At 45.3% G+C, this 22849-nt stretch overlaps 2 protein-coding genes across 3 annotated transcripts in view; both read right to left on the bottom strand.

The window, feature by feature from the left end:
• Nucleotides 1–220: 220 nt before the first annotated feature.
• Nucleotides 221–9151, bottom strand: CCNDBP1 (cyclin D1 binding protein 1). Its single transcript, XM_035344277.1, has 11 exons — nt 9034–9151; nt 8892–8951; nt 8269–8348; nt 7511–7592; nt 6986–7082; nt 4293–4366; nt 3909–3985; nt 3200–3453; nt 2182–2242; nt 1097–1143; nt 221–707 (listed from the first exon to the last, which is right to left on the bottom strand). Exons 1-11 carry the CDS (start codon nt 9098–9100, stop codon nt 599–601), a joined length of 1008 nt encoding a protein of 335 aa, XP_035200168.1. The 5' UTR covers nt 9101–9151; the 3' UTR covers nt 221–598.
• Nucleotides 9152–9278: 127 nt separating this feature from the next.
• ZNFX1 (zinc finger NFX1-type containing 1) overlaps nt 9279–22849 on the bottom strand; it is a 13925-nt gene continuing 354 nt past the window's right edge. Inside the window, exons 2-14 of one of the 2 annotated variants that reach the window (XM_035344257.1) lie at nt 22499–22591; nt 19714–21807; nt 19084–19215; nt 18684–18832; nt 18335–18478; nt 17809–17926; nt 17339–17583; nt 17076–17215; nt 16597–16751; nt 15809–15954; nt 15334–15444; nt 14532–14627; nt 9279–11818 (exon numbers count right to left, since the gene is read on the bottom strand). In XM_035344257.1, the coding sequence (XP_035200148.1) occupies nt 9386–11818; nt 14532–14627; nt 15334–15444; nt 15809–15954; nt 16597–16751; nt 17076–17215; nt 17339–17583; nt 17809–17926; nt 18335–18478; nt 18684–18832; nt 19084–19215; nt 19714–21807; nt 22499–22553 (6018 nt within the window). In that variant the 5' untranslated portion in view covers nt 22554–22591 and the 3' untranslated portion in view covers nt 9279–9385. Of the gene's footprint in view, nt 11819–14531; nt 14628–15333; nt 15445–15808; nt 15955–16596; nt 16752–17075; nt 17216–17338; nt 17584–17808; nt 17927–18334; nt 18479–18683; nt 18833–19083; nt 19216–19713; nt 21808–22498; nt 22797–22849 lie in introns of those variants that run through there. The other variant, XM_035344256.1, reaches the window with a different exon arrangement.

Raw genomic sequence — 22849 nt, 5'->3', positions numbered from 1 at the left:
CACCAGTGCTTAGTCATTCTTCCCTTGTGGCAAAAAAAAGCCTATCTTAGAAGTGATGATAGATGTAATATTTCTCTAGAGATGTACTAATATCCTACAGATCCTTGAAGTTGGTAAAGCAGCAGACAGCATTTTCTATTGCTTTCTTACGGAACAGAAGAGAGGAAGATAATTCGCTCTTCTCTGTGGTTAGACAGAAAATATCAGCATTGTACTTTTGTAACGGCTCATTTGGCTTGCAAAAGCAGCAAGATCCTATTATTCTATGTATATTCTCTGCCACCTGAAAACAGATGCAGCTAACCACACAAATCTAGCAGCATTTTATTGTTCCTTGAACCCCACAGCCGTTGTAATGTCTGAAAAGCTGGGCACATTCACAACAGTAGGATTCAGCACTGCACCATCCCAAGAGTCCAAGCAAAATGACACCACCTGCAATTGCAAAGGGTGATTTTTTGTGAGTTTTGCCAGGTGGCATTGAAGTTCTCTCTTAAGAGCACTGTCCTCATCATTCTCCCTGCAGCTGGAGAATGGCCAGATTCACTGAAAAGGCATACATCAGGGCCAGCAGGAGCTACACGTGGACACAGAAGAGCTAAAGTTCACCCTGTGTGAAGTTCTTGATTTTGTCCATGTTGTGATCTACTGCACCAGTCAGAAACTGCACCCAGCCTTCCTCTGATGGTGGACAGACATGGCTTGTCCTGCAAAAGTGGAGGAAATTCATTAGGAAGGCCACCTTGGGGGTTTTATATCTATGTATCTGGAAACCCCCACAACACATACATATTGTAAAGTCCCAAACTAACACATCATTAAAACAGGACCGTTATAGCTGCATAGTACTTTGAGCCAGGAAGAACCACCACCCATGTCTCTAGTTCCAAACTTTGACACCTATGTGTCCATCTTCAGCAGCAACCACTTTAATTCCTGACATCCTATTCCTATCCCATTTCAACTGGATAACATCAGAATTATTCCAAAATGGCAGTGTTTGCTGCCTAGAAACAAGTCATCTTTGACAGGAGGGAGAAAGATATCAACTTCCATAGCAGGCAACACATGCTTATAAATTGTAACTCATACTCACTTTGTAATCTCTAAGACTTTCTTTAATATTGAGGCCAATTTAGCAGCCTAGAAAGAAACAAAAGGGAAATAAAGTACACCAAACATGGAAAAAGGGGGTCCAGCAACATCGGAAAAAAAAGGGAAGGTGCAAGAATGCCTGACACGGCCAAAAATCAGTAAAACTGCCACAGATCCTGATGCAAAAGGAAGCCATCTAACACAGATGGGAGTATCGCCTGACCTGTTGCTGACCGGGACAGGTAAAAATACAGACAAATCATTTCTTAAAGTATACATTAGTATGTTTTTTTTCTTTAAAAAGGTAAGTCTGTTAGAATTTGGTAACTGATAGTAAGGGATGAAGTTGCAAGTGACTCACTGTAATACAACTTGATTTTAAGCAATACATCATTAACTATAACAATAACGACAAAAATCAAGCCACTGGCAAAACGTATGAAACCAGAATAAAGAATTTCAGATATGAGAAAATGTGTACCTAATTTAGGTTGGAAGGGACCCCTGGAAGTCACCTAAGTACAACCTCCTGCTCAAACCACGGCAAACCTCATAGTTCTGTCAAGTTGCTCCGAGCCTTGCCCCATCAAATTTTGAGTATCTCCAAAGATGGAGATTGCTTCTCGTGGAAGCAATGGACATTACGTCTCTGAGCAGCTTATTTCACTTAACAAGTGAAACATAGGCTTAACCATGCTCATCGTGAAAAAAAATATTTTCTTTAATTTAGATCACTTTATTTGAGCAAACCTAAATTACCCAAGGAAAAAAGTAGATGTAAGGTACATTGGCAGCCTTAGACCTCACTTTCCTGAGGTACTGTCACTGGATATCTCTATGGATTAGCATTAAGAGGCAGTGCTAGAGCAGACATCCTTTTCCCCGAAATAAAGATGAGGAATGCATTTCCAGTTGAAAGAAGACAAGTGTGTGAGAACTAAAGGGGACTCTCGGTCCCTCAAAGCATGTTACTTAGACAGCGACTAATACCCTTGTCTCCCTGACAAAGGTATTTCCTCCAATTTAATTTCCTCCCGTTCACTACAGCCAAGCAAGTAGAACTGCATGCAGGCTGTAGAAACTTACGTTGAGTCGCACAGCCAGCTGGTTCACAGGTGGATACATGCTCAGTGCCAACTCATCAACACTAGAATAGAAGAGAGAAGTGCAATGGAAGAAAGCCCTCTAGTTGCCCAGTTCACAGATCTCAGTCACAGAATCACAGAATGGCTGACGTTGGAAGGAACCTCTGAAGATCATCTAGCCCAACCTCACTGCCAAGCAGGATCACCTAGAGCACATTGTGCAGGATGGCATCCAGCTGGGTTTTGAGCATCTCCAGAGAAGGAGACTCTACAACCTCTCTTGCGAATCTGTTCCAGTGCTCTGTCACCCTCACAGTAAAGAAGTGCCCTCTCATATTCAGTCGGAATCTCCTGTGCTTCAGTTTGTGCCTATTGCCTCTCATCCCGTCGCTGGGCACAACTGAAAAGAGACCGGCTCCATCCTCTCAACACCCTCCCCTCAGATAATTAATAAGGTCTCCCCTCAGTCTTCTCTTTTCCAGGTTAGACAGGCCCAGTTCTCTCAACCTGTCTTTGTACAACAGGTGCTCCAGTCCTCTAATCATCTTTGTAGCCCTTCTCTGAACTCATTTCAGTAGTTCTATGTCCCTGTTGTACTGGGGAGCCCAGAACTGGATATAATACTCCAGGTGTGGCCTCAACAGGTCTGAGCAGAGGGGTAGGATCACCTCCCTTGACCTGCTGGTAACCCTTCCTCACTGCAAGTCAGGAATAGAAGGGCATGACAAGGAGACATTTGGTTATACCCACTGAATACTTCTCACCACCTTCTCAGGTGTCTGTGTGGCACTTCCACCTTATTTCTACTCACAGCTCCACCCCTAGCAGCAGCACATACTCTTTTCTTAACCTGCACAACTCTCAACAGCCTATGATATAATAGTTTTCCCATCATACCTCCTTCCACCACCTGGTCACAGCTTAAGTATCATAATGTTTTTTCTAGTCCATTTTCTAGACCTCAAGAAATAAAGGGACTGCTCTGGAGCAGAACGCAGCACGGGGAGAGACCTACTTACCTTGGACTGATCTCATTAGCAATGTCTGCAAGGTCATCCAGCTGAGCAATTTGCTCTGGAGATTCAGCTTTACCATAAGCCTTCACTACACTCAAGACCTTCTTCAGGCAAGCTTTGGAAGCCTTTATTAATCCCATGCAGGAGCTAAGCAGTTTCCGGTCAGCTTCTGACCAATAGGTATCTCTGTTGCCCCGAAAGCCAAGCTCTTCATCTTCCGTGATATCACTGTAGGGGTCTTGCCCTTCCACCAGAGCCTGAGAATACAGATGCCCTGAAAACCCAGAACCTAACATCCATTCCAGCAATACCCAGGAAGAAAGGTAAAATATGATCTAGAAAACAAATAATTTATGGAGGAATCCCTCTTCAACCAGCATCTCATTTGCTTAATTCTGTTAATAAGACTGCATTAAGAAAAACTAATTCAACAGAGCAAACAGCAAGACCATGGCAGATAGTGCCGTTCTTACATCAACCTAAAACCACAAACACACACAGTTCAGAACATGGCTTCATGGAAACCACATATAAGGTAAACTAGACTCAGGTTTGAAAACTTGGTAAGATCCAGACATAAAACAGTAACTTTGGTCATATAAGAACTAACTTACATCAAAGCCTGTACATAAAACAATCTCTGTGATCTATCACTGAACCATCACTGCAGTCTATCACTGCAGGTTCCTCAAAGGCTAAGGGGCTTCCTTACATTTTCCATCTCCTCCAGAGCATCCTTGACCACACTCAGACAGGCAGCCAGAGCTGATGCAACTGCTGCCTGGTTATCTGCAAAACAAAAAGGAAGACAACTGTAGTGTTGCACTGATTCAAATCAGTTTCCAACAACACTCACCTAGGTCTGCAACCATCAGATCTTGAGCTCACAGGGTCAAATTTTTTGCAAACCTCAGAGCTGCACTGTTGCTATACAGAGATTTTGACCTGGCTTCCATGCTTATCCACTTCAAAGAACCGTAGGGTTTTACAGAATGAGTAAGCCTCTATTCTACTAGCTAAAATGCCCCTCAAAAGTACTATCAACATTTCAAGATCACGCATCCTAGTTCCATTGTTCTGCATATACAGTACTCACTTCGTGGCAGGCTGGACACTTGCTCGCATGCTTCCCACACACCACCAGTTGATATAAGCTGTTCCTGAGACAAGCTGAAACAAAACAGAGACCCTCAATGTTCGGTTCAATAGCACCATGCTGCTAGACTGTTTGTATTTTCTGTGCACTAGAAGAGGGTCTGCTGGAAAGATGTCAGCAAACCAGCTTGTCACTGGTATCTCACATCTGCATAAAGCAAGAGGTATTTTAATAACTCCTACTCTGTCTAGTTATTAAAGTAGCAGTAGCCTCTTACAACGGCCTCTGAAGGTGCTTAGATGTATTATTTATCTTCCAGAAACTCTTCAAATCAGAAGAGACTGATGATCTTTGCCTACAGGCAGTGGCATTTATCAGAAAAGAGAGGATGTGTAATACCTCCCCTGAAGCACAGTGGTCCACTAACTAGCTGTAGAGTCACACAGTCATCACGCATGACACACAATGTTCACTTCAAAGGCAAAAACTTCCAGCCAATGCAAATGGTATCAATCACCTTCATGGAAATTCCTTCATAGGAGAGGTGCTCCAGCCCTCTGATAATCTTTGTGGCCTTCCTCTGGACCTACTGTAATGGATCAACATCCTTCCTGTGCTGAGTCCTGTCCCAGACCTGGATGCAGTACTCCAAGTGGCAGAGCCCTCACAGCACTGCAAGAATGACAGAGTAGAGGGGGAGAATCACTTTCCTCAACCTGCTTGTCACACCTTTATTGATGCAGCCCAGGATGTAGTTTGCCTTCTGGACTGCAAGCACATGCTGTTGGCGCATGTCAAGTTTTTTGTCCACTAGAACACCCAAGTATTTCTCTACAGGGCTGCTTTCAATGTACTCTTCTCCCAGTCTGTACTCATGTCCGGGATTGCCCCGACCCGGGTACAGCACCTTACACTTAAACCTCATTAGGTTCACGTGGGCCCACTTCTCAAGCTTGTTCATGTCCCTTTGGATGTTATTCCTTCCTTCTGTTGTATCAACTGCACCACTCAGCTTAGTGTCATCTGCAAACTCATTGAGGGTGCCCTCAATCCCACTATGTCATTGATACAGATATTAAACAATACTGATCCCAGGACAGACCCCTGAGGGACACCACTCATCACCAGCCTCCACCTGGACATAGAACCATTGGCCATTACTGGGTGCAGCCGTCAAGCTAATTCCTTATCCACTCATTGGTCCAGCCTTCAAATCCATATCCCTCCAATTTGGAGATCAGGATGTCATGTGGGACCATGTCAAAGGCTTTACACAAGTCCAGGTGGATGACTTTGGTCAGTCTTCCCTTGTCGACTGATGCAGTCACTCCATCATCAAAGGCCACCAGACTGGTCAGGCACGAAGTGCCCTTGGTGAAGCCATGGTCGCTATCCCAAATCACCTCCTTGGCATTCATGTGCCTTAGCATTGCCTCTAGGAGGATGTATTCCATTATCTTGCCAGGCACAGAGGTGAGGCTCACCGGTCTGTAGTTCCCCAGGTCTTCCTTTCTACCCTTTTTAAAAATGGGAATGATGTTTCCCCTTTTTCCAGTCACCAGGGACTTCACCTAAATGCCAGGGCTTTTCATATATGATGGTAGGTAGCTTGGTGACTCCATCAGCCAGTTCCTTCAGGACCCTGGGATGCATGTCATCAGGCCCCACAGACTTGTATTCATTCAGTTTCATCACGTGGTCTCAAACCTGCTCTTCTTTTACAGTGGGAGGGACTTTGCTACCCTCATCTTCAGGTTCAGGGAAATTAGAGACATGGGAAACCTGACTGGCAGTGAAGACTGAGGAAAGGAAGTTGAGTGCCTCAGCCTTCTCCTCGTCTGTCATTACCCGTTCACCCTTTGCAACCATCAGAGGGGGGTACACTCTCCTTCACCTTTCTTTTCTGAGCAATGTACCTATAGAACCCCTTCTTGTTATTTTTTGCATCCCCTTTTCAAACTCAGTTCCATCTGTGCCTTGGTCTTCCTGATCCCATCCCTGCATATTTGAACAGCATCCCTGTACTTTTCCCTGGCCATCTGTTCCTGCTTCCACTGCCTGTACATTTCCTTCCTGTGCCTCAGTTTAACCAACAGGTCCTTGCTCAGTCATCCCAGTTTTCTGCCTTCCCTGCTCGCTTTCTGACACAGGGGGATGGAGAATTCTTGTGCTCTAAGGAAAACATCATTAGGAATGTAAGGCCGTTACAAAAGACCATCTTCAGAGGTCTTTTTAAGAGGCTCCTCTTTTTGTTCCAATTAATAACTAAACTCAGTAGAGTTATTAAAACACCGTGCTTTATACAGGGTTAAATTTATTTTACTCTGAGGTTGTCTCACTGGAATGGACTTGCTGGACAATCACTGGATGGTGTCTGGTGCTGGTTACTCTCTCCAGATCTGATCCTGACTTTTCTGGCCTAACTTTCCAGCTTGATGTTCTTGCTACGGACTTGTCTGGTGATTTCGACTCTCAACTACGTTTGTCTACCCTCACCAGCACAGCTCTACTCAATCGGATATTGGAGGAATGGGCCCTTCTTGGTGAAGCTGCTGCCTTTGCCTACTTCATAACAGTGCTCAGCTTCTGCCTTCCCACTTCCCGTTGGGTGCTCCCCTAAGTCTGCACTTGCTGCTCCCTAACAGATAGAAATATTTGTAACTTTTTCTTCCTTCTTAATGGAAAGTTACTACCTCTCCAATGGAGAAATGAGAATAGTTTCTGTGAGTTGGATCATTCCTTCCACTACTTCAGTGGTAGCATCTCGTACCATCTTCCGAAGAGTAGTACCTGGTTGAGAAACAGCAAGAATGTTGCCACAAAGAGCACTGCCAGAAAGAAACTGACATAGATGAACATGCAGAATGCTGTTTGGGCAGATACGCAATATAAATAAAGTTGCAGGTATTTTGAAGAAAGCAATATACCTTCTTCAGTTCCCAAAGGGCTCTGGATGAAGATATCAACACTTTATAACTATGAATGCTCAAACAACTATACCACTTACTACATTATCACTCATTTACAGATTGAAATCTGCAGAACTAGATGGTCAAGTGGTTCACTTATGTTGCAAGTCTGTAGAATAGCTGACAATGGGACTCTGCTCACGTTAGCTTGCTTTACTGTAGATGCCCGATCTCCGGCTACGATTTGAAATACTGGGTTTCTTTATATACTGGTGAAAGAATTGGCACTTCCTGCTGTTACTATCTCACCTTGGCCCTTGGGGAGCCAGTAGTACACTGTGGCAACTGCAAGAATGGCGTTTTGGACATCTTCGCTCAGCTTCTGACAATTCTGAAAACGGGTAGGCAAAAGTATCAATATCACATGGCTACACTTCATTTAGAAAGTCTCATGAACAATCACATCCACATTACTTTGTAAAAAAAAAAAAGAGGGGGGAAGCATAGTTATGGTCATAATAATAATTGAGAAACAAATATAGAACAAAAAGGTACAGTATTTAAGTTTCTGTGAAGCCTACAAACAGAAGAAAATCACTTTCTGGAGTTCCAAACTCACTGTATGTATTATGAGTAGCCTGGTTCAAAGGTTGCGAAAAGAGGAAGAAGTAGCTTAAACCATTACTCTGAGTTAGAGGTCTTTTCTTCCTCCTTCAAACATCCACGTGTTAAACTTCTCTCAATTAACAGACAATATATTGCCATTCTTTGTTAGCAGTAAAGTCCATACTGCTCAATATCTTGTCTCTGTCAGCAACCAGTTGCAGATGTTTAAGAAAAAAGATGTAAGAATACATCTATCTGGTATGTCCCCCTAAGTTATAGGGACCAGTTCTCTAGGCAATTCTTGGATTTGGTAAATACTCTCTAAAACACATAGCTCCCACAGATGTTCCTTTTTTTGTGCTGAACCCAATGAGACTTCATTTTAGTCAAGTAAACCGGAAGATACCTGAAATTTGTCACATACGCTGAAATTTCATTCTCTGTAGGGGGCTTTTACTCACCTCTGCAGAAGGCAGTGGAGACCTTGAGAATGCCAGACTAAGCTTTGTAGCTTCTTGTGATGTTTCTTTGAATGTCTGACCTTAGAAAGGATACAGTGGGAACAAGACATTAAGAAGTATCTTTGGTAAAAGGCAAAAGAACAGAGCAGATAAATGAGCAATGTCTTCTCCGACACTCCTTAACCCTAACATCTACTACTCAATTACTGTTTCTTTTTACCAAGCATGAAAAAGCCATAAGCTAAAATCCCACTTAGAAGACTTCCTCGGTGTAATTGAGCCATACACGTTGCATGTTTTATGTATCTGTTAATTTCTAGTTACTTCACTTAGCCAGTACTGATATCTACAATCACATTTGTCTCCTGGTCCAGGACACATTCACCAGAATGTTCTAGAAGGCTTTAACAGAGAACAAGAGCTTTAAAAACGTAGTTATGAGAACTGTTCCATACGGCCTACCACTTTGCTACGCCAACACGGCTGGAGCCGAGGGCAAGTGCAAAAGCCCCGGCTGGAGTCCTGCTTGCAGCCTGGAGCCCCGCCCCGTCCGGCGGCCCAGCCCGGTGCCACGCCCGCCCCAGCCCGGCACTCGCAGCACCGGCCCGCTCCCCGGCCCGTACCTAGCGCGTCCCAGAAGCGCGAGGGCTCGAACGGCTCACGGCCTTCACCCGGTTCGCCCTCTGTAAAGGCAGACATAGGCCTCAGCCAGCAAACAGCCAGCCCAGCCCGGCCCAACCCGGCCCAACCGGCTCCGGCCCCCACCTCTGACCCGCGCCAGCACCGCGCGCAGCGCCGCGCGCAGCTCCTCCAGCGCCTCCCGAGCCTCCATGGCTGTGGGAACAGCCACCGGCGCGCGGCCTCTCACGCAGCTGCCCGGCAGCTGCTGCGCGTCACATCCGCTTCCGGAGAACGGAGGCGGGGAAGGCGGGCCCGCCTCTTCACGGCAACCCGCCCGCAGCCGCGACCGCCCCCTCCCTGCCCGGACAAAGGAGGCGGGCGGGTAGCGCTGGAGCGCGTGCGTGAACTTTATTAACTTGGGACGGGGCAAAGAGCGCCCCGAGAGCCGACGCCGTCCCCGAGCTGGGGCAGGCGAGAAGCGGGGACAGACGCCCAGCTACAGCAGCCGCCGCAGCTCCTCGAAGTTAAGCAGGTTGTTGGCTGTCTCTGACCAGGCTGCGTGGGTCGCTCCGTCCATCTCGGGGGCAAGGCTGTTGGTGCTGTCCAGAGTGTGGTTTGTGCCCCCGATGACTGCGTGGCATTCAGGACACTTACTCCTCTCCATCGCCCCCCCACAGTCCCCAATCACATAGATATGCCCATTTCTGCACTTGAACCAGTGGCCACGGGGACAGCCTATGGCACGGACAATCTGCACCCGCTCAGCTTCAGAGATCCCCAGCCCCGATACAGGCAAGGCAGTGCGAAGCCTCTCCAGTTCAGCCTTCACTGCAGCCTCATCAGCCTCTGTGAACTTTTTTGTCCCTTCCAAGATCTCACGTACACTGGCAATCTCTGCTGCAAGGGCTGCGGTGATCATCCCACTTGCGCTTTTGCACCTTGACAAGAGGCTCTGTAGAAAGGTCAATCTCTGGATCTCAGCTTGCAGGTCAGAGAGCTCCTGCCCTGTAAAGCTGATGCGTGGCACATCCAGCCACTCCTGAACTTCATCCAGCCTCTTTTTCAGCCCTTTCCGCTCATTCACATCAATTTTGCTCATAGAATCAGTTAGGTCAGCTACACGTTTGTAGAAGTTAAGCTGGTTCTCAATTAGTCCAATACTCTTTATAGAGAGATCAGAAGCTTTTAGTTTATCTTCCAACATGAGGTACTTATGGGGTAGATTCCTCTGCAGAACAGCATTCCCTATGAGTGCAGCCTGTAGTCTTTGTCTGCTAGACTCGATTTCCTGTGCTGGACCTTGGATTTTCTCTTTCACCTTCTCTATCTCATCCAGCCGCCTTTTCACAATGGTACCGTATCTCAAATTCTTTCTGACTGGTGTCTGACAGACAGGACATACCTTCAGCTTGATGATGTCATCATCTTCATCCATATAATGGTCAAGGCCCTGGGACTCAAAGACATGGCCACAGTCTTCAAGCTGTACAAATCGAGCATCTGGGTCTTCCTCAAAGCCAAAAAATATCTGAGTGACCTCCTCATGGTCACAAACAAGGCACTTCTTTGGGCAGGGCTCTCCACACAATCCAATACAAGGATGCCCACATCGCAGCAGCTTAGTACATGGTACATTGCAGCGAGGCCTATTACATGGTTCACTGCAAAGATTGGTACACTGATAGTGCTGGCACCGCCACTCACATGGTTCTGCACACGGAAAACAGCGCTCTCCACATTTTTTTTTACACCTGCTGTGAACACAGTGGTTCTGACAGTCAAGCTGACAGGGAGGGCATTCTACTGTACAAGGCTGACGACACTTGTGGGAGCAGACCAAGAAGCGCTTGCATGGCCTGCTACATGGCTTATGAAATCTTCCTTCAAAGCAGGTATGACAGGAACCTGAGCATACATGACCACACTCCAGTGTGACAGAACATTTAGTTTTACATTCAACAGGTTTCCCATGTTTCATCTCTTCAGTGATCCAACATTTAACTTGCTGGCTGTGGCCACATTGCAGCGTGACTTCAACCAGTTCAGGACACCGTGTAGTGCATTCCTGGCCACAGAATTTGTTGCACGTATGCCCACAGTTCAGCTTTTTCTGGCAAGGTTCTTGGCAGAGAAACTCACTATCTGGACAAGAGCATGGCACCATCTGCAGGTGACCACACTTAGAAATAGCTTTCTCTACTATCACCATGCATGGTCCACATGGCTCATAACATGACTGCAGGCAGCGATGTCCCTTTGTACAAAGCACCTTTTGACAAGGCTTCAGACACTTATATTTTTTGTGCTGAGTGTCATAGGGGTGACATGCCCTTGTGCAAACATGGCCACAACTCAACCTAAACTCACAGGGATGACTACAGCCTCCTTCTGGGACTTTGCTGAAGTCTGCTGCTGTAGATACCAGCGTCTTGGTCTCAGGGTGGTTTTGACAGCAAAGCATCAGTGAGCGACCAATATTGCCTTTCTCCCGCAGGGTGTGAATGATCTTGCTCCAGAGAGGAACTTTACCTAGCATTCTCATATTCCCAATGCAATACAGCCCTTTTTTAGCTCTGGATAATGCTACACATATCCGATTAGGGATCTGCAAGAATCCAGTTCTCTCCTCTTTGTTGCTCCGCACAAGTGACAGCAGGATAATATCATTCTCCTCCCCCTGGTATTTATCCACTACATAAACCTTCACACCTGCAAAAGTCTTGGCTGGCATGAGCTTGCGCAAACAGAAAAGCTGCCCGGTATAAGTAGTGAGAATGGTGATCTGAGAAGGTAGATAATCCTGACACAAGAAGTATTTGCACAGTTCCACCACAAACTGGGCCTCATGTGGGTTCTGATGGCTTTTCCCTTCTTGAATCTCTTGCTCAGGAAAGTCATGCTCCACAAAGAAGAGGTTAGATAAGACTCCCTGAAACAAGGAATGAGAAAGGAATTTTAGAAGCAGAATTCTAGCTTCTGTCACTACATTCTGTTTCTATGTTCCTGATTATCTACTAAGATGACGACTCTTAAGAAATACGTAGTTACTGCATACGTGGGCAATTTTCTTAGCCACCTCTGATGAATGTTATGGAAACCTAAACCTATTAATGATATTTCAGCTTATTAATGACAGTTCAGTATCCTAATATGACATCTGTTCTTCTGGATCATTTTATTCCCCATCTTTTTTCAGAGTTATTTCTATGGTATGGTTTCAGGTTGTGGAAAAGAAAAGATTAGGTTCTTATAACATTTCCCAAATCACCACAGTTCTGTTTCCGATTCATGGTGTGAATAAAAACCTTCTTTGGACCATGTGGAGAAAACATAGGGAATTAGCAGTGCACGGAGCTTAGCACTTGTCTAAAACTGACTAGCAAAAAACATGCCTCTGTTGCTGCAGTGGAAACAGGCAGGAGGCAAGGACTGATTTTTCTACCAGGAAGACTTGAAACATTAGGAACTCCAGTAGTCGCTCACCAGTTCCAGGGGTATAGAGTTGTTTGCTCACCTGTTCAAAGCTTCCATTAGCCTTGAATTAATACGGATCTTTATTTATTTAATTTTGCCAATAAACTGAAATTATTCTACCCATAAGGAAAAGGAGGCAGGGGTGCTGATTGATGCTCGCCTGAACATGAGCCGGCAGCATGCCCAAGTGGCCAAGAAGGCCAATGGCATCCTGGCTTGTATCAGGAATAGTGTAGCCAGTAGGACCAGGGAGATGATCGTTCCCCTGTATTCAGCTCTGGTGAGGCCATACTTTGAGTACTGTGTTCAGTTCTGGGCCCCTCAGTACAAGAAGGACATCGAGGCCCTGGAACGTGTCCAGAGAAGGGCTACGAAGCTGATGAAGGCCCTTGAACACCACTCCTTTGAGGAGCAGCTGAGGGAGCTGGGGTTGTTTAGTCTGGAGAAGAGGAGGCTCAGGGGAGACCTTATCACTCTCTACAGCTACCTGAAAGGAAGGTGTGGGGAGCTGGGGGTTGGCCTCTTCTCACAGAGAACTAGCGATAGGACTAGAGGGAATGGCCTCAAGTTGCCCCAGGGGAGGTCTGTGTTAGAAATTAGGAGACATTTCTTCTCAGAAAGAGAAGTCGGGCACTCAGACAGGTTGCCCGGGGAAGTGGTGGCATCACCATCCTTGGGGGTATTCAAGGAAAGGTTGGACATGGACTTAGGGACATAGTTTAGTGGGTGACATTGGTAGTAGGGTGATAGGTGGACCAGATGATCTTGAAGGTCTTTTCCAGACTCTATAAGGATTTCTTGGGCTGTGTACCACAACCCAGGAAAGAATGTGTTTTGTGGGCCAAACTTCTCTGGTTTTCCAAGGTGTCCATAGTTGCACATAGCATCCATTGCTGTACAATTTAATTCAGCGGTCACCTATCTTGGTTATTGTACTAGATTAAAAGATTGAGTTTTGATGGCTTTTGGTATCTTGAACTTGTTTAAGATTCTCCAGAGTAGCTTATCCGTAGGAGAAATTGGGTAAAATTGTGGTCTTGTAAGTAGGTTACTTTTAACTAGACCATCTTCTACAAAATACTTGATATGGATTTCAAGATACAAAGAGGAAATGCCAGTTTCCTAAATAGCTTATTTTTAGTCAATAAATCACCCTCACTATTGTCTTGTCTGTCTTCAGCATTCTGTCAGTTTTCATATGCTTTTCTCAACAAGTTAGAATGCTTTTAAATAACTAGTACTGTCTTCCCATTATGAAAGATACAGGTAATCCTCTATATAACCACTTCCAGTTCTTTCTCCAAAGGTATCCAGTCACTTGTTTCAGGAATTTAAAGCCTAACTCCGATACAGCATAACAGTGTAACTTTGGCTCAGACTTCTGAGCAAGTTAGTTATGACAGTATTGTGAGGAAGTCTGCAGAACAGGGCTATGCAAGATAAGAAAGGTAAAGTTATAGACAGCGATGCAATTAATAATAGATCAAAGATGCAAGAAAAGCACTAGCATGGGAAGATATTAAGTCATAATTAGGGTGGGAAAAAAAATAAGAAAGGGAATTAGCGAAAGATAAGAACAATAACATTAAGGAAGAAGCAGAGGCTGACCCTTCTGATTGATGCCTACCTGACAACAGCAGACTCTTGAAGTGTCTTATGGTGTGGCAAGCCTACTAATACATTTAGTTCATTAAATTCTAGATGCTTATTATGTACATTAATCAATAAGAGATTGCTTTATACTTTTATACTGCATAGATCTTGCTTGCAGATGCTGTGTATTGGTAAAATGCCCAAACAAAGAACTCAGGGAAGGAAGATTCCAGTAGTGAAGTCACCTGTCTTACACTGGAGTTTCACGAATTATGCCTCAAGTGTCTCATTTAAGATTTACTCCTAGCTTTCAATCTCCTGTAATTCTTTTGGTCCTTCTTCCATATTTCACTGTTCTTTTATAATCATCAATATTGGATCCATTTCCAGTGTCTGCCATCAATAATACCAGAAGAGCTACAAATTACTTGCCTATTTCTATATCCCACATTTCCTTCATCTATTTTAGATGAACTTGATTTAGAAGTTGGAATCTTTTAACACTACATTTTACAGGAACTTATTTTAGCCAGTAACAGGGGCAAGAGAGAGTGCTTGGACTACCGAAAACTCACTTTTATGTTCTCATACTTCAAGACAGAGGGATGGTTTTCCAGCTCCTGGTATATATGAGGACTGAGAAGCTGGGCAATTTCAGGACGCATGCGGTGCTGAAACACAAAGCAGCTGCATCAGTCTTGAGGAAGGAGCACCCGATTTCCCTGCCAATAATCTGTCTTTCCACTTTACAGACCATAGATAAATACAAGAGAAGGGTGACTTTTTTCAGTAAGCCAAGAAGAGAGTGCCTCCTATCTCACCCCTACTGCAACCACCACCAATCACAGCTAAATGGTATCAGAGTACCTTAAATAAAATTACAGCACCCTTGCAAAATGATAATACTGGCTTCAGTGAAAATCTAAGAACAACAGCATTCTAGTAAAAGTCAGCACCTCACCCTAACCTCTAACCAGTTGTTCCAGGGAATTTTAATACAGGACTGCTGGGGGTAGAATTAATTTCTCCAGGCACCAAGAAATATGGCTGCAACAATTTAAGAGGAGGCAACTCAAGAAGATTTTGTCTCCACAGTTCTGGAACAGTTTTGGATGCCACAATAAGTCACGTTCTCCGCACTAAAAATTGTGGGAACCACAGTGCTGTGGGTCACATCACTAATGAATCAGACACTTAGTCAAACAATAGCATGCCATTTGTGACAGTTTGACAATTCCTACCATTCATTTCAGGAACAAAGTATCACATTATTTTAGCTTTTATATTTCCGCTCACAGAGCAGCCTTAGATGTACTATAAACTTAAAGCAAGCTAAGTACAAATGCAATAAAGTAGTGTTTTATAGCTGTTCCTTACTTGGTATTTCAGACGGACAAAGGGGAAATCAACTTTCACCAGCCGTTCAAATAGAGACACTTCCAGATTGAAGTTCTTTGCCAGGTCATATACATTAGCACTAGGCTGCAGCTGAAAGAGAAGGGATTGGGTCACTTTTTTAACAGCACTCTTACCTATTAGTAAGATCTCACTTATCTCTTTTTACTGTCACTGGTCCCCAGTAGAAAGGCCAGAGACTGGATTCTTGCAGAAGTGCTAAATAACAAAGTTATGTACTGTCATAACTGAAGTGGATTCCAGCATATGTCAAGTTGTGTCAGTTAAACTGAAAAGGTAAGTCCCCCAGTAACTCTGCTCCATAATCAAAGGAGACAAGACACATGGTATCTGTGGAAATCGAGAAGCAGTAAGTTTTGGTGTTTGCCAGACATGTTTGGTGAAAGTGTTCTAGTTTATTTGCACAACAGTTAGAGACATCTGCCATGGATATTACCTGCTGGTGATCTCCAATGAGGATGAGATGCTGGCAAGCTTTACTAAGAGTAGTAATGGTGTGAGCCTCAAGCACCTCTGCTGCCTCTTCTACAATTACAATTCTTGGCTCTACTTTTTGCAAGATCTGACGGTATTTGGCAGCACCTGAGAAAGAAGAGAAGCCTTAACAAGTATAGTTACGTGCAGGTGGTATGATAAGAGTTTTTAGGAAGGTGTAAGCTGTGTTCCAGAAAATTCCCAAGATTCCAAAATGCTGAGTCTTGTGGAATGTGGACTTTAAAACAGCACTATTCCAAGGATGGCTTCTATATGCAGAGAAGTTCGGGAAGACAGGTGGAGATTAGAATGCTACACCTGCCTTGGCCCTTTCCTGACTCTCTTCAGACACAAAATACATCCAGAACACATTGATCACCACGCATAAAAACCCAAAACTGCCTCCCCAAAGGGTGATACTACAAGACTTATGCTGCCTCTGCTCACCAAAAGGTGATGTGGGGATATCAGAGACATTAACTACATTTAACTGAGGCAAAACAAATGGAGCATTGCTATTAAAATAATGTTGCTCAAAAGTGCGCAGAAAATGCTTGTGAAGTCAAATGACAACTTGTCTGTGTGATAGATGTGTTTGCAGAGGGAGTCAGAAATGAAGAAGGCTGCAGACTAACGTGGAGCCTGATCCAGGCTGTCAAGCAGCACAGAATACTAATCCTTTGACAACAAGGTCCTTTAGTCATTATTGAGGACAGTGCAATGCTGATTTGCATCCCAACTGCTGCACACCTGTAGTTGTCATCCCCACAACTATGGCCTCCTTGAGAATGCACAGATCTTCTTGCAGCCTTAGTTCTGCCAGCCTTTCTGCTGCTGCCTGATACTGCTGTTCATGCTGAAGAATCCTCCTTCGAATAAACCCCTGATAGGTCTGCAGCCAAAGCCTGAGAAGAAAGGGCTGTTACCACACACAGCAAGGGAAGCAGGAGAGCAGCCTAGAAGTTTTGGGTGGGTACAGTTCAGAACTTCTGTGCTTTTTCTGCAAGAGATTACTAGCATCTTTATTCAGTCCCCAACACACACAGTGGAGATGACAGCACTGTCCTGCCAATATAGGCAGGGTAAAAGCAAGTCTCTTACAGGAAGACATGTTCAGATAATGAACTGAACAGGTATGGACAGAAATACCTCAGCTTGCTAGGAGTTTGTGAACTCCAGCAGTCCTATGACACATTTGCTTGACAGACCCTGTAAAATATATTTGTCACCTGTAAAGCCTCCAGCGAGAGCTCAGGTCTAGTTGCCACAGATCCTGAATAGATTTGGCCTCTAACTCTGTCATTGCACTCAGTTTACGGAGCTCAACCCTCATCTTCTGTTTCATTTTCTTCCTCTGGGAAGTAGTTATCTGGAGAGAAGGGGAGGAGGGCCGCCACCCCAAAATAAGTAGTTAAAACACAAAAGATTAACATGTGCATGTTATTACTTACACAGTCAAGCAGAGACACAGTATACTAGTGTATACAGTTACCTCCCACTGCATAGTCTTCTGTTCTGGCTGGGCTGCTCCTTCTTCCTCATTCTCCAGCTTCATAGCTAACAACACACTGGCTAGGTCATGAACAGCCCTGTGGTCTTCCTCCTTCCTTTTCTGAGGCTTTGCTGCCTCTTCATCCTCAAGCACTCTATCAGCTTGAATCAGATCAGCCTCTTCTGGAATCTCCAACAGCTCTTCTGCTTCACCTTCCTGCTCCTCCTCTCTCTCCTGCTGACCACCTGTAAGAGTCACAAGTTACATGCAGCAAGTCACAACTACTCTAGCAAAATCATGGTGCAGCAGATCACTGTGTAGAAACTAAGCTTAATCTTTCCATTGCCTTAGAGTGTTATGCATCTTTCAGCCTCTGTTAAGTAGCAGTGTCTATTTTCTGGCATGCATACACTGCTTAGGCAAATGCCTACAGAAGAGGAAGGTAGTTTTTTTTTTGTTTGTTTTTTTACCTGGATTCTCAGCCTCTACATCCTCTGCAGCACTCTGGGTAAAGACAGTTACACCAAGGCCCAGCCACTCCAGAATCACTGAGTGTTGTGCAGCACTGTAGTACAATTCCTCATGATCCTAATATAAAGAGTCAAATCGGTTAGCCATATTGCAGTTCAGTCTTAGAATGATGACAAAGCAGCGCCCTGAAGCATAAGACAATTAGGACAAGTCCACCAAGTGACATCCAGAGGCAAGAAGTCTAGGCAACTTCAGATCTCTAGAATCTTCTTAAGTTTAAGGCTTTAATTTGTGCACTTGTATTTTTACACTGACAAAGATCACTTAATCTCCGCACTTTAAAGCATCAAAATTTAACTCCACTTTCCTGTCACTTTGGCACAGCTTGCCATTCACTCCCTTTCTTTCCCAGTGGTTGAGTGAGGCTAAAGGAAGCATACCTGGGGAAAGCTCAGACACATTTGCAGAAAGGGCAGTAAGTATACTTGGGGACCACTCGACTCATAAGAAAGGAACTTCTCTTACCAGACCCTTCATCAGACTGTCCCAGTGCTGGGGGGCAATGCACGCTTCCAAGTGGCGCTCATGCAGCACTCCATATGTTGTGCACTCTAAGTGCTTTGCTCCTTTATGGAGCTCTTCCTCAGCCTGCTTCATCTGACTGGTTATCTACTCATAACAGAGAGAAGACATCATATGCAGAAGAACAAAGTTCAGAAACAGCAGAACAAGAAACTGATGATACTGTGAATAAAGAAGAATTAAAAGGTTGACTTCAGTGTAAGACAATGTGAAAGAACAGGTCTGGAAGAAGTTCAGTTAGCTTCTCCAATGGACAGGTAACCCAGTCTTTCCCAGTAAACTCTATACATACATTCACATAGGCTCTGCGGAGATGCATTGGCAAGTTGTGTCGGAACTCACACTTCTTCCTCAGCTCCCTCAAGGTGAATTGCTTCAAGACCTCACTGCTACTTCTGCCCCCAACACGTACCATCCCATGTTTTTGGAATGTGTATATTCCTGTGAATGAGAAAGAAATATTAGTGCTAAAGAGGCTAGCTGTTTTCTGCAGCCTTATAAAGGGTAGGGAGAACAGTCTTTGCACGCAACACACTGGACTGGTCTGTCTGATGTTTTCTTACTATGTATCAATGGGGCTAGAATCACAAAAAAGCCAGAAGGGCAGGTCTTCACGACAAAAGGTAGGACAGAGTAAGAGTTACACTATAATTTATTCCCTCCATTCTATCATACTTGCCAGATACTCTTACCTTCTAAGAACTGATCCAGCGCATGGTTAGTGTAACAGACTACAAGGATGGGAGAATTCTGGACAGTCGTCTGCCACACATGCTTATTAGTCAAGAGAGCCTGGACAATCTTCAAACCCACATAAGTCTTCCCTGTAAAACAAGCTCTGAATCAGAAAAGGGTAATCCATCCCTGTATGCAGCATTCTTCCCGCCACTGCTTCTCCCAAGCCACTGATGCTAGCTTAATGCACAACAATTGGCTTCACATAAAACACTAATGTACTAGTAGAAGACAAGCAGTGGCGTTTACTGAGTTCAGGTACCATTTAAATTAATTACCATTAGTCTTGCAATTCTTTCTTCATGCAGAGGATTGGGGCTGAACATTGCTAGTGTTCAAACCTGCTACAAAGGTTAATAGAGCTGATGCGCAGCAAGAGGTACCATGGCATCAAATAGTTGAAAACATTTTCATATGTTAACCTTCTCCCCCACAGCTCACAATAACAGGGCTTTTCAAGCATCAAATAGGCATAGAACTAAACTTGTGGAAACAAGGCAGCTGGCTTTCTCTGGGGATAGTCTCCCTAAACGAGGAAGTCAAGGAGAACTCCTTAAATGACAGGACTTAAAACAAATGTTTCTCACCAGTCCCAGGGGGTCCTTGGATAATAGCCAGCTCCTTGGTGAGTGCAAGTCTCAATGCCTCCATCTGGGACTCATCTAGTCCCAAGGTTTCCATTAAAGGCCACTGGTTGGGATCTAGAACATGGAAGCTTTGCCTTCTCAAACCATCATGAGCTCTCTCTTCATCTGCCAGGGGATCTTCTGTCAAGGGTGCAAAGTTGTATATAGTATCCACTGTAAGGTATGTTGGCTCCTTCACCTGTGCATCACATTCCACAATGTACTTCTGGAATGGGATATCTTCTTCCTGGATTTCCTGTAACCCTTCTAACACGTGTCGATATGCCTCAAAGTAGGCAGTTGTCTCTACCATGAGGAAGGAGTCCGAGGGCCGAACCTCTGCCAGCAGTGCTTGGCTCTGTGCATTAAAACACAGCTGTACAATCCCCTTGGCAAGATCTGTACTATCCCGATTAGAAACAGTGGCAAACAGGCATGTTTCAAAGTGATCTTTAGACATGCAGACCAGGGATCCATATAGCAACCGTCTCGAGTTCTGCCATCGCACAAACTTCAATGGCTTTGTGTCAAACTGAACCTTGTAAACGACACCAGTTGGGGAGCAGAGTGGGGCAATAATCCGTGTGTCAAAGTAGATCCTGATATCATCAAATTTTTTCTTCCTCAAACCTTTGTCCTCAAAGCTCTGCAAAAGCTCCGAGATACCTTCCCTTAAAGGCCTTACAAAGTCTTCCCTCAAAAGCCGGAAATGGGTGTCTAGATAAATGCTGGTGCTCTCATATCTTCCAGAAACAATATTGGGACGTAGAAAGGGTTTCTCATCATGGTGTACCTCTTTATATGTTGGATAAATGGTCATTGTACGATAGGTTTCTTCTTGACCATCAGCCTGAGGCTGCATAAGAGTGTAGTTATCAGCCCTCAGCGTGCCTTCACGTCTCTTCTCTTGTAGGTGCTGCACAAGCATCTGGACTTTATTTAGATTCTTCTCTGTTTCTTCCATGATGTCCACACCAGAAGCTCGCAAGGCATTTATGGATGCTGGCAAGACTGTTAAGAGAATGGAGATTTTCTGCACAGAGCTAGCTGGGAAAATACTGATCAGGTCCTGAAGCAGCAAAATGATGTTGCCAATATGTTCAGGATACTGATGTCGGACAGCAGGGACTGCTTCTGTTACCATGTCAGACACATACTGTGGCAGACAGATCTTGAGAAAGTTGGACTCCTTCACCACTCCAAGAAGCTGCTGAACACTTTGTCTATCCATTCGGGAACTGCATGCTTTTCGAAGCACCTGACAAATGAGCTGAACGAAATTGGGTTTCATAGTGGTTTGGGAAAGAAGTTCCTTCAAACCTGCACTCGAGGCAAGTGTGATGACAACTTCAGAAGGGTCTTTCTGTAGGAGACCTTCTAAGAATTTGTAGCCAATCTTTTTGACTTGCTGAGGCTGCTCACTGAGCCGAGCACCACCTGGGGTAGGTTTCTGGTAGAAGTGAGTACTCCTCCCAGGTTGTATCCTATTTCCTTTCCCTTCATCTTCCTGTCCATTCCTCAGCCCTCTAGCATCTTCCTGGGCTTGTCCAGATAGCGCTTGTCCACCTTGATAGCGCTTTCCCCTACCCTCATTTTCTTGCATGTTCCAGGGTCCCCTGGCCCTCTCATATGCCTGTCCACCTTGATATCTCCTTCCCCTACCTTCATTATCTTGTTCATTCCAGAGTCCTCTGTCTCTTTCATATGCTTGCCCACCTTGATGCCTCCTTCTCCTACCCTCATTTTCTTGCTCATTCCAGGGTCCTCTGGCCCTCTCGTGTGTTTGTCCACCTTGATACCTCTTGCCTCTCCCCTCATTCTCCTGTTCATTCCAACGTCCTGTGGCTCCACTGTTGGCTTGTCCACCTTGGTTTCTTCTTCCTTGACTGAAGAAACATTCAGATCTCTCTTCTCTTTGCCCAAGTAGAAGAGTATAATTACTGGCTTGGGGATTTTCCCCTGCCTGAGCTACTGTTTTATGAGACTGGCCTGACACATTATTTATTCTGTTTCTCCCTCGTTGTATAAACCCAGTATCCCAATGATCTGCATGCCCTTAAAGGAAAAAAAAAAAAAAGAGACATTTGCTAATTATAATTGACCATATTAACCTGCCTCCCGGCACAAAAATAGAAGTATTTCGGCCTGCTTGTCAGCATATTTTAGGCACCTTGCACCACATTAGAAAACTAGCATTTTACTTATATCCAGACCCTCAGTATTTCCTTTATAATCCCTTTCCTGACTGCTAAAGAGTACCATATCTAGAGCCCACCTCAGTTGTGAAGCTGGGAAATCACTGAGAAAATAAACTCTTTTCTACAAAGCAGAATTAAGGAAGGCCAATGATGACGTATCCTGCATGGGACAGGCTTTCCTCAAGGGTTAGTTGTCCTTGAAATAACTACCAAGGCAGTAGCAGCTGACTTCAAATCGCACAGTTAAAACGCAACCTTCTGTGCAAGACCCAGCCTCTCGCAGTAGCAGGAAGCACAGGCTGCGTAGCCTTTCTCACATGCTCAACAGAAAGCTCAAAAGGCACTGACTACTAGCAGTATCAGTTAGAGACCGCTGTAGTACATCGTTGCTTCGTGGGCTCCAACGAGAGACTGGAGGTAAATAAGTAAACGCAGGAGCGTACAGCCGAGAGTAAGCTGCACCGCGCAGGCAGGGAAGGAGCATTTCCCCCCGCACCACCCCCAGCCCACCCTCAGCCTTAGCTCTGCGGCAGCCGGGCGACCCTCACCTCTCCGTCCCACGCGGTGCAGCCGGAGGCCAGGCCCCTGCCCGGCTCCCTCCATCGCTCCGGCCGCTGACTTCTCTGCGGGGCGTCGCGGCTCTGCAGGGCGAGGACGCTGCTTAGCGCTCAGTGTGGCTCGGCGCCCCTCACGCCAGGGGAGCCCCGGCCCCGCCCGCGCCACCGGGTTTCGCTTTCCAGTTCCCCGCAGGGACCGCCCTGCGCCCCCGGACTGAACACGCCCAGGGGCGGCGCGGGGCACCAGCACCGAAGCAGACCCTTAAGCGCCCCCGTCCCCGAGAGCCCCCCGTCCCCGAGAGCCCCCCGTCCCCGAGAGCCCCCCGTCCCCGAGAGCCCCCC

The sequence above is a fragment of the Oxyura jamaicensis genome, chromosome 20 (assembly GCF_011077185.1).
Source record: "Oxyura jamaicensis isolate SHBP4307 breed ruddy duck chromosome 20, BPBGC_Ojam_1.0, whole genome shotgun sequence".
Taxonomy (NCBI): Eukaryota; Metazoa; Chordata; class Aves; order Anseriformes; family Anatidae; genus Oxyura; species Oxyura jamaicensis.
Note: the sequence above shows the minus strand (reverse complement) of the source record. Positions and strands in the feature narration are given on the sequence as shown.

Coding starts and splice junctions, on each gene's coding strand:
- CCNDBP1 (XM_035344277.1), bottom strand. CDS start 9,100: ATGGAGGCTCGGGAGGCGCTGGAGGAGCTGCGCGCGGCGCTGCGCGCG. Junction 7,083..7,510: donor CTGGCTCCCCAAGGGCCAAG/GTGAGATAGTAA, acceptor TTTCTCAACCAG/GTACTACTCTTCGGAAGATG. Junction 1,144..2,181: donor AGCTGGCTGTGCGACTCAAC/GTAAGTTTCTAC, acceptor GTTTCTTTCTAG/GCTGCTAAATTGGCCTCAAT.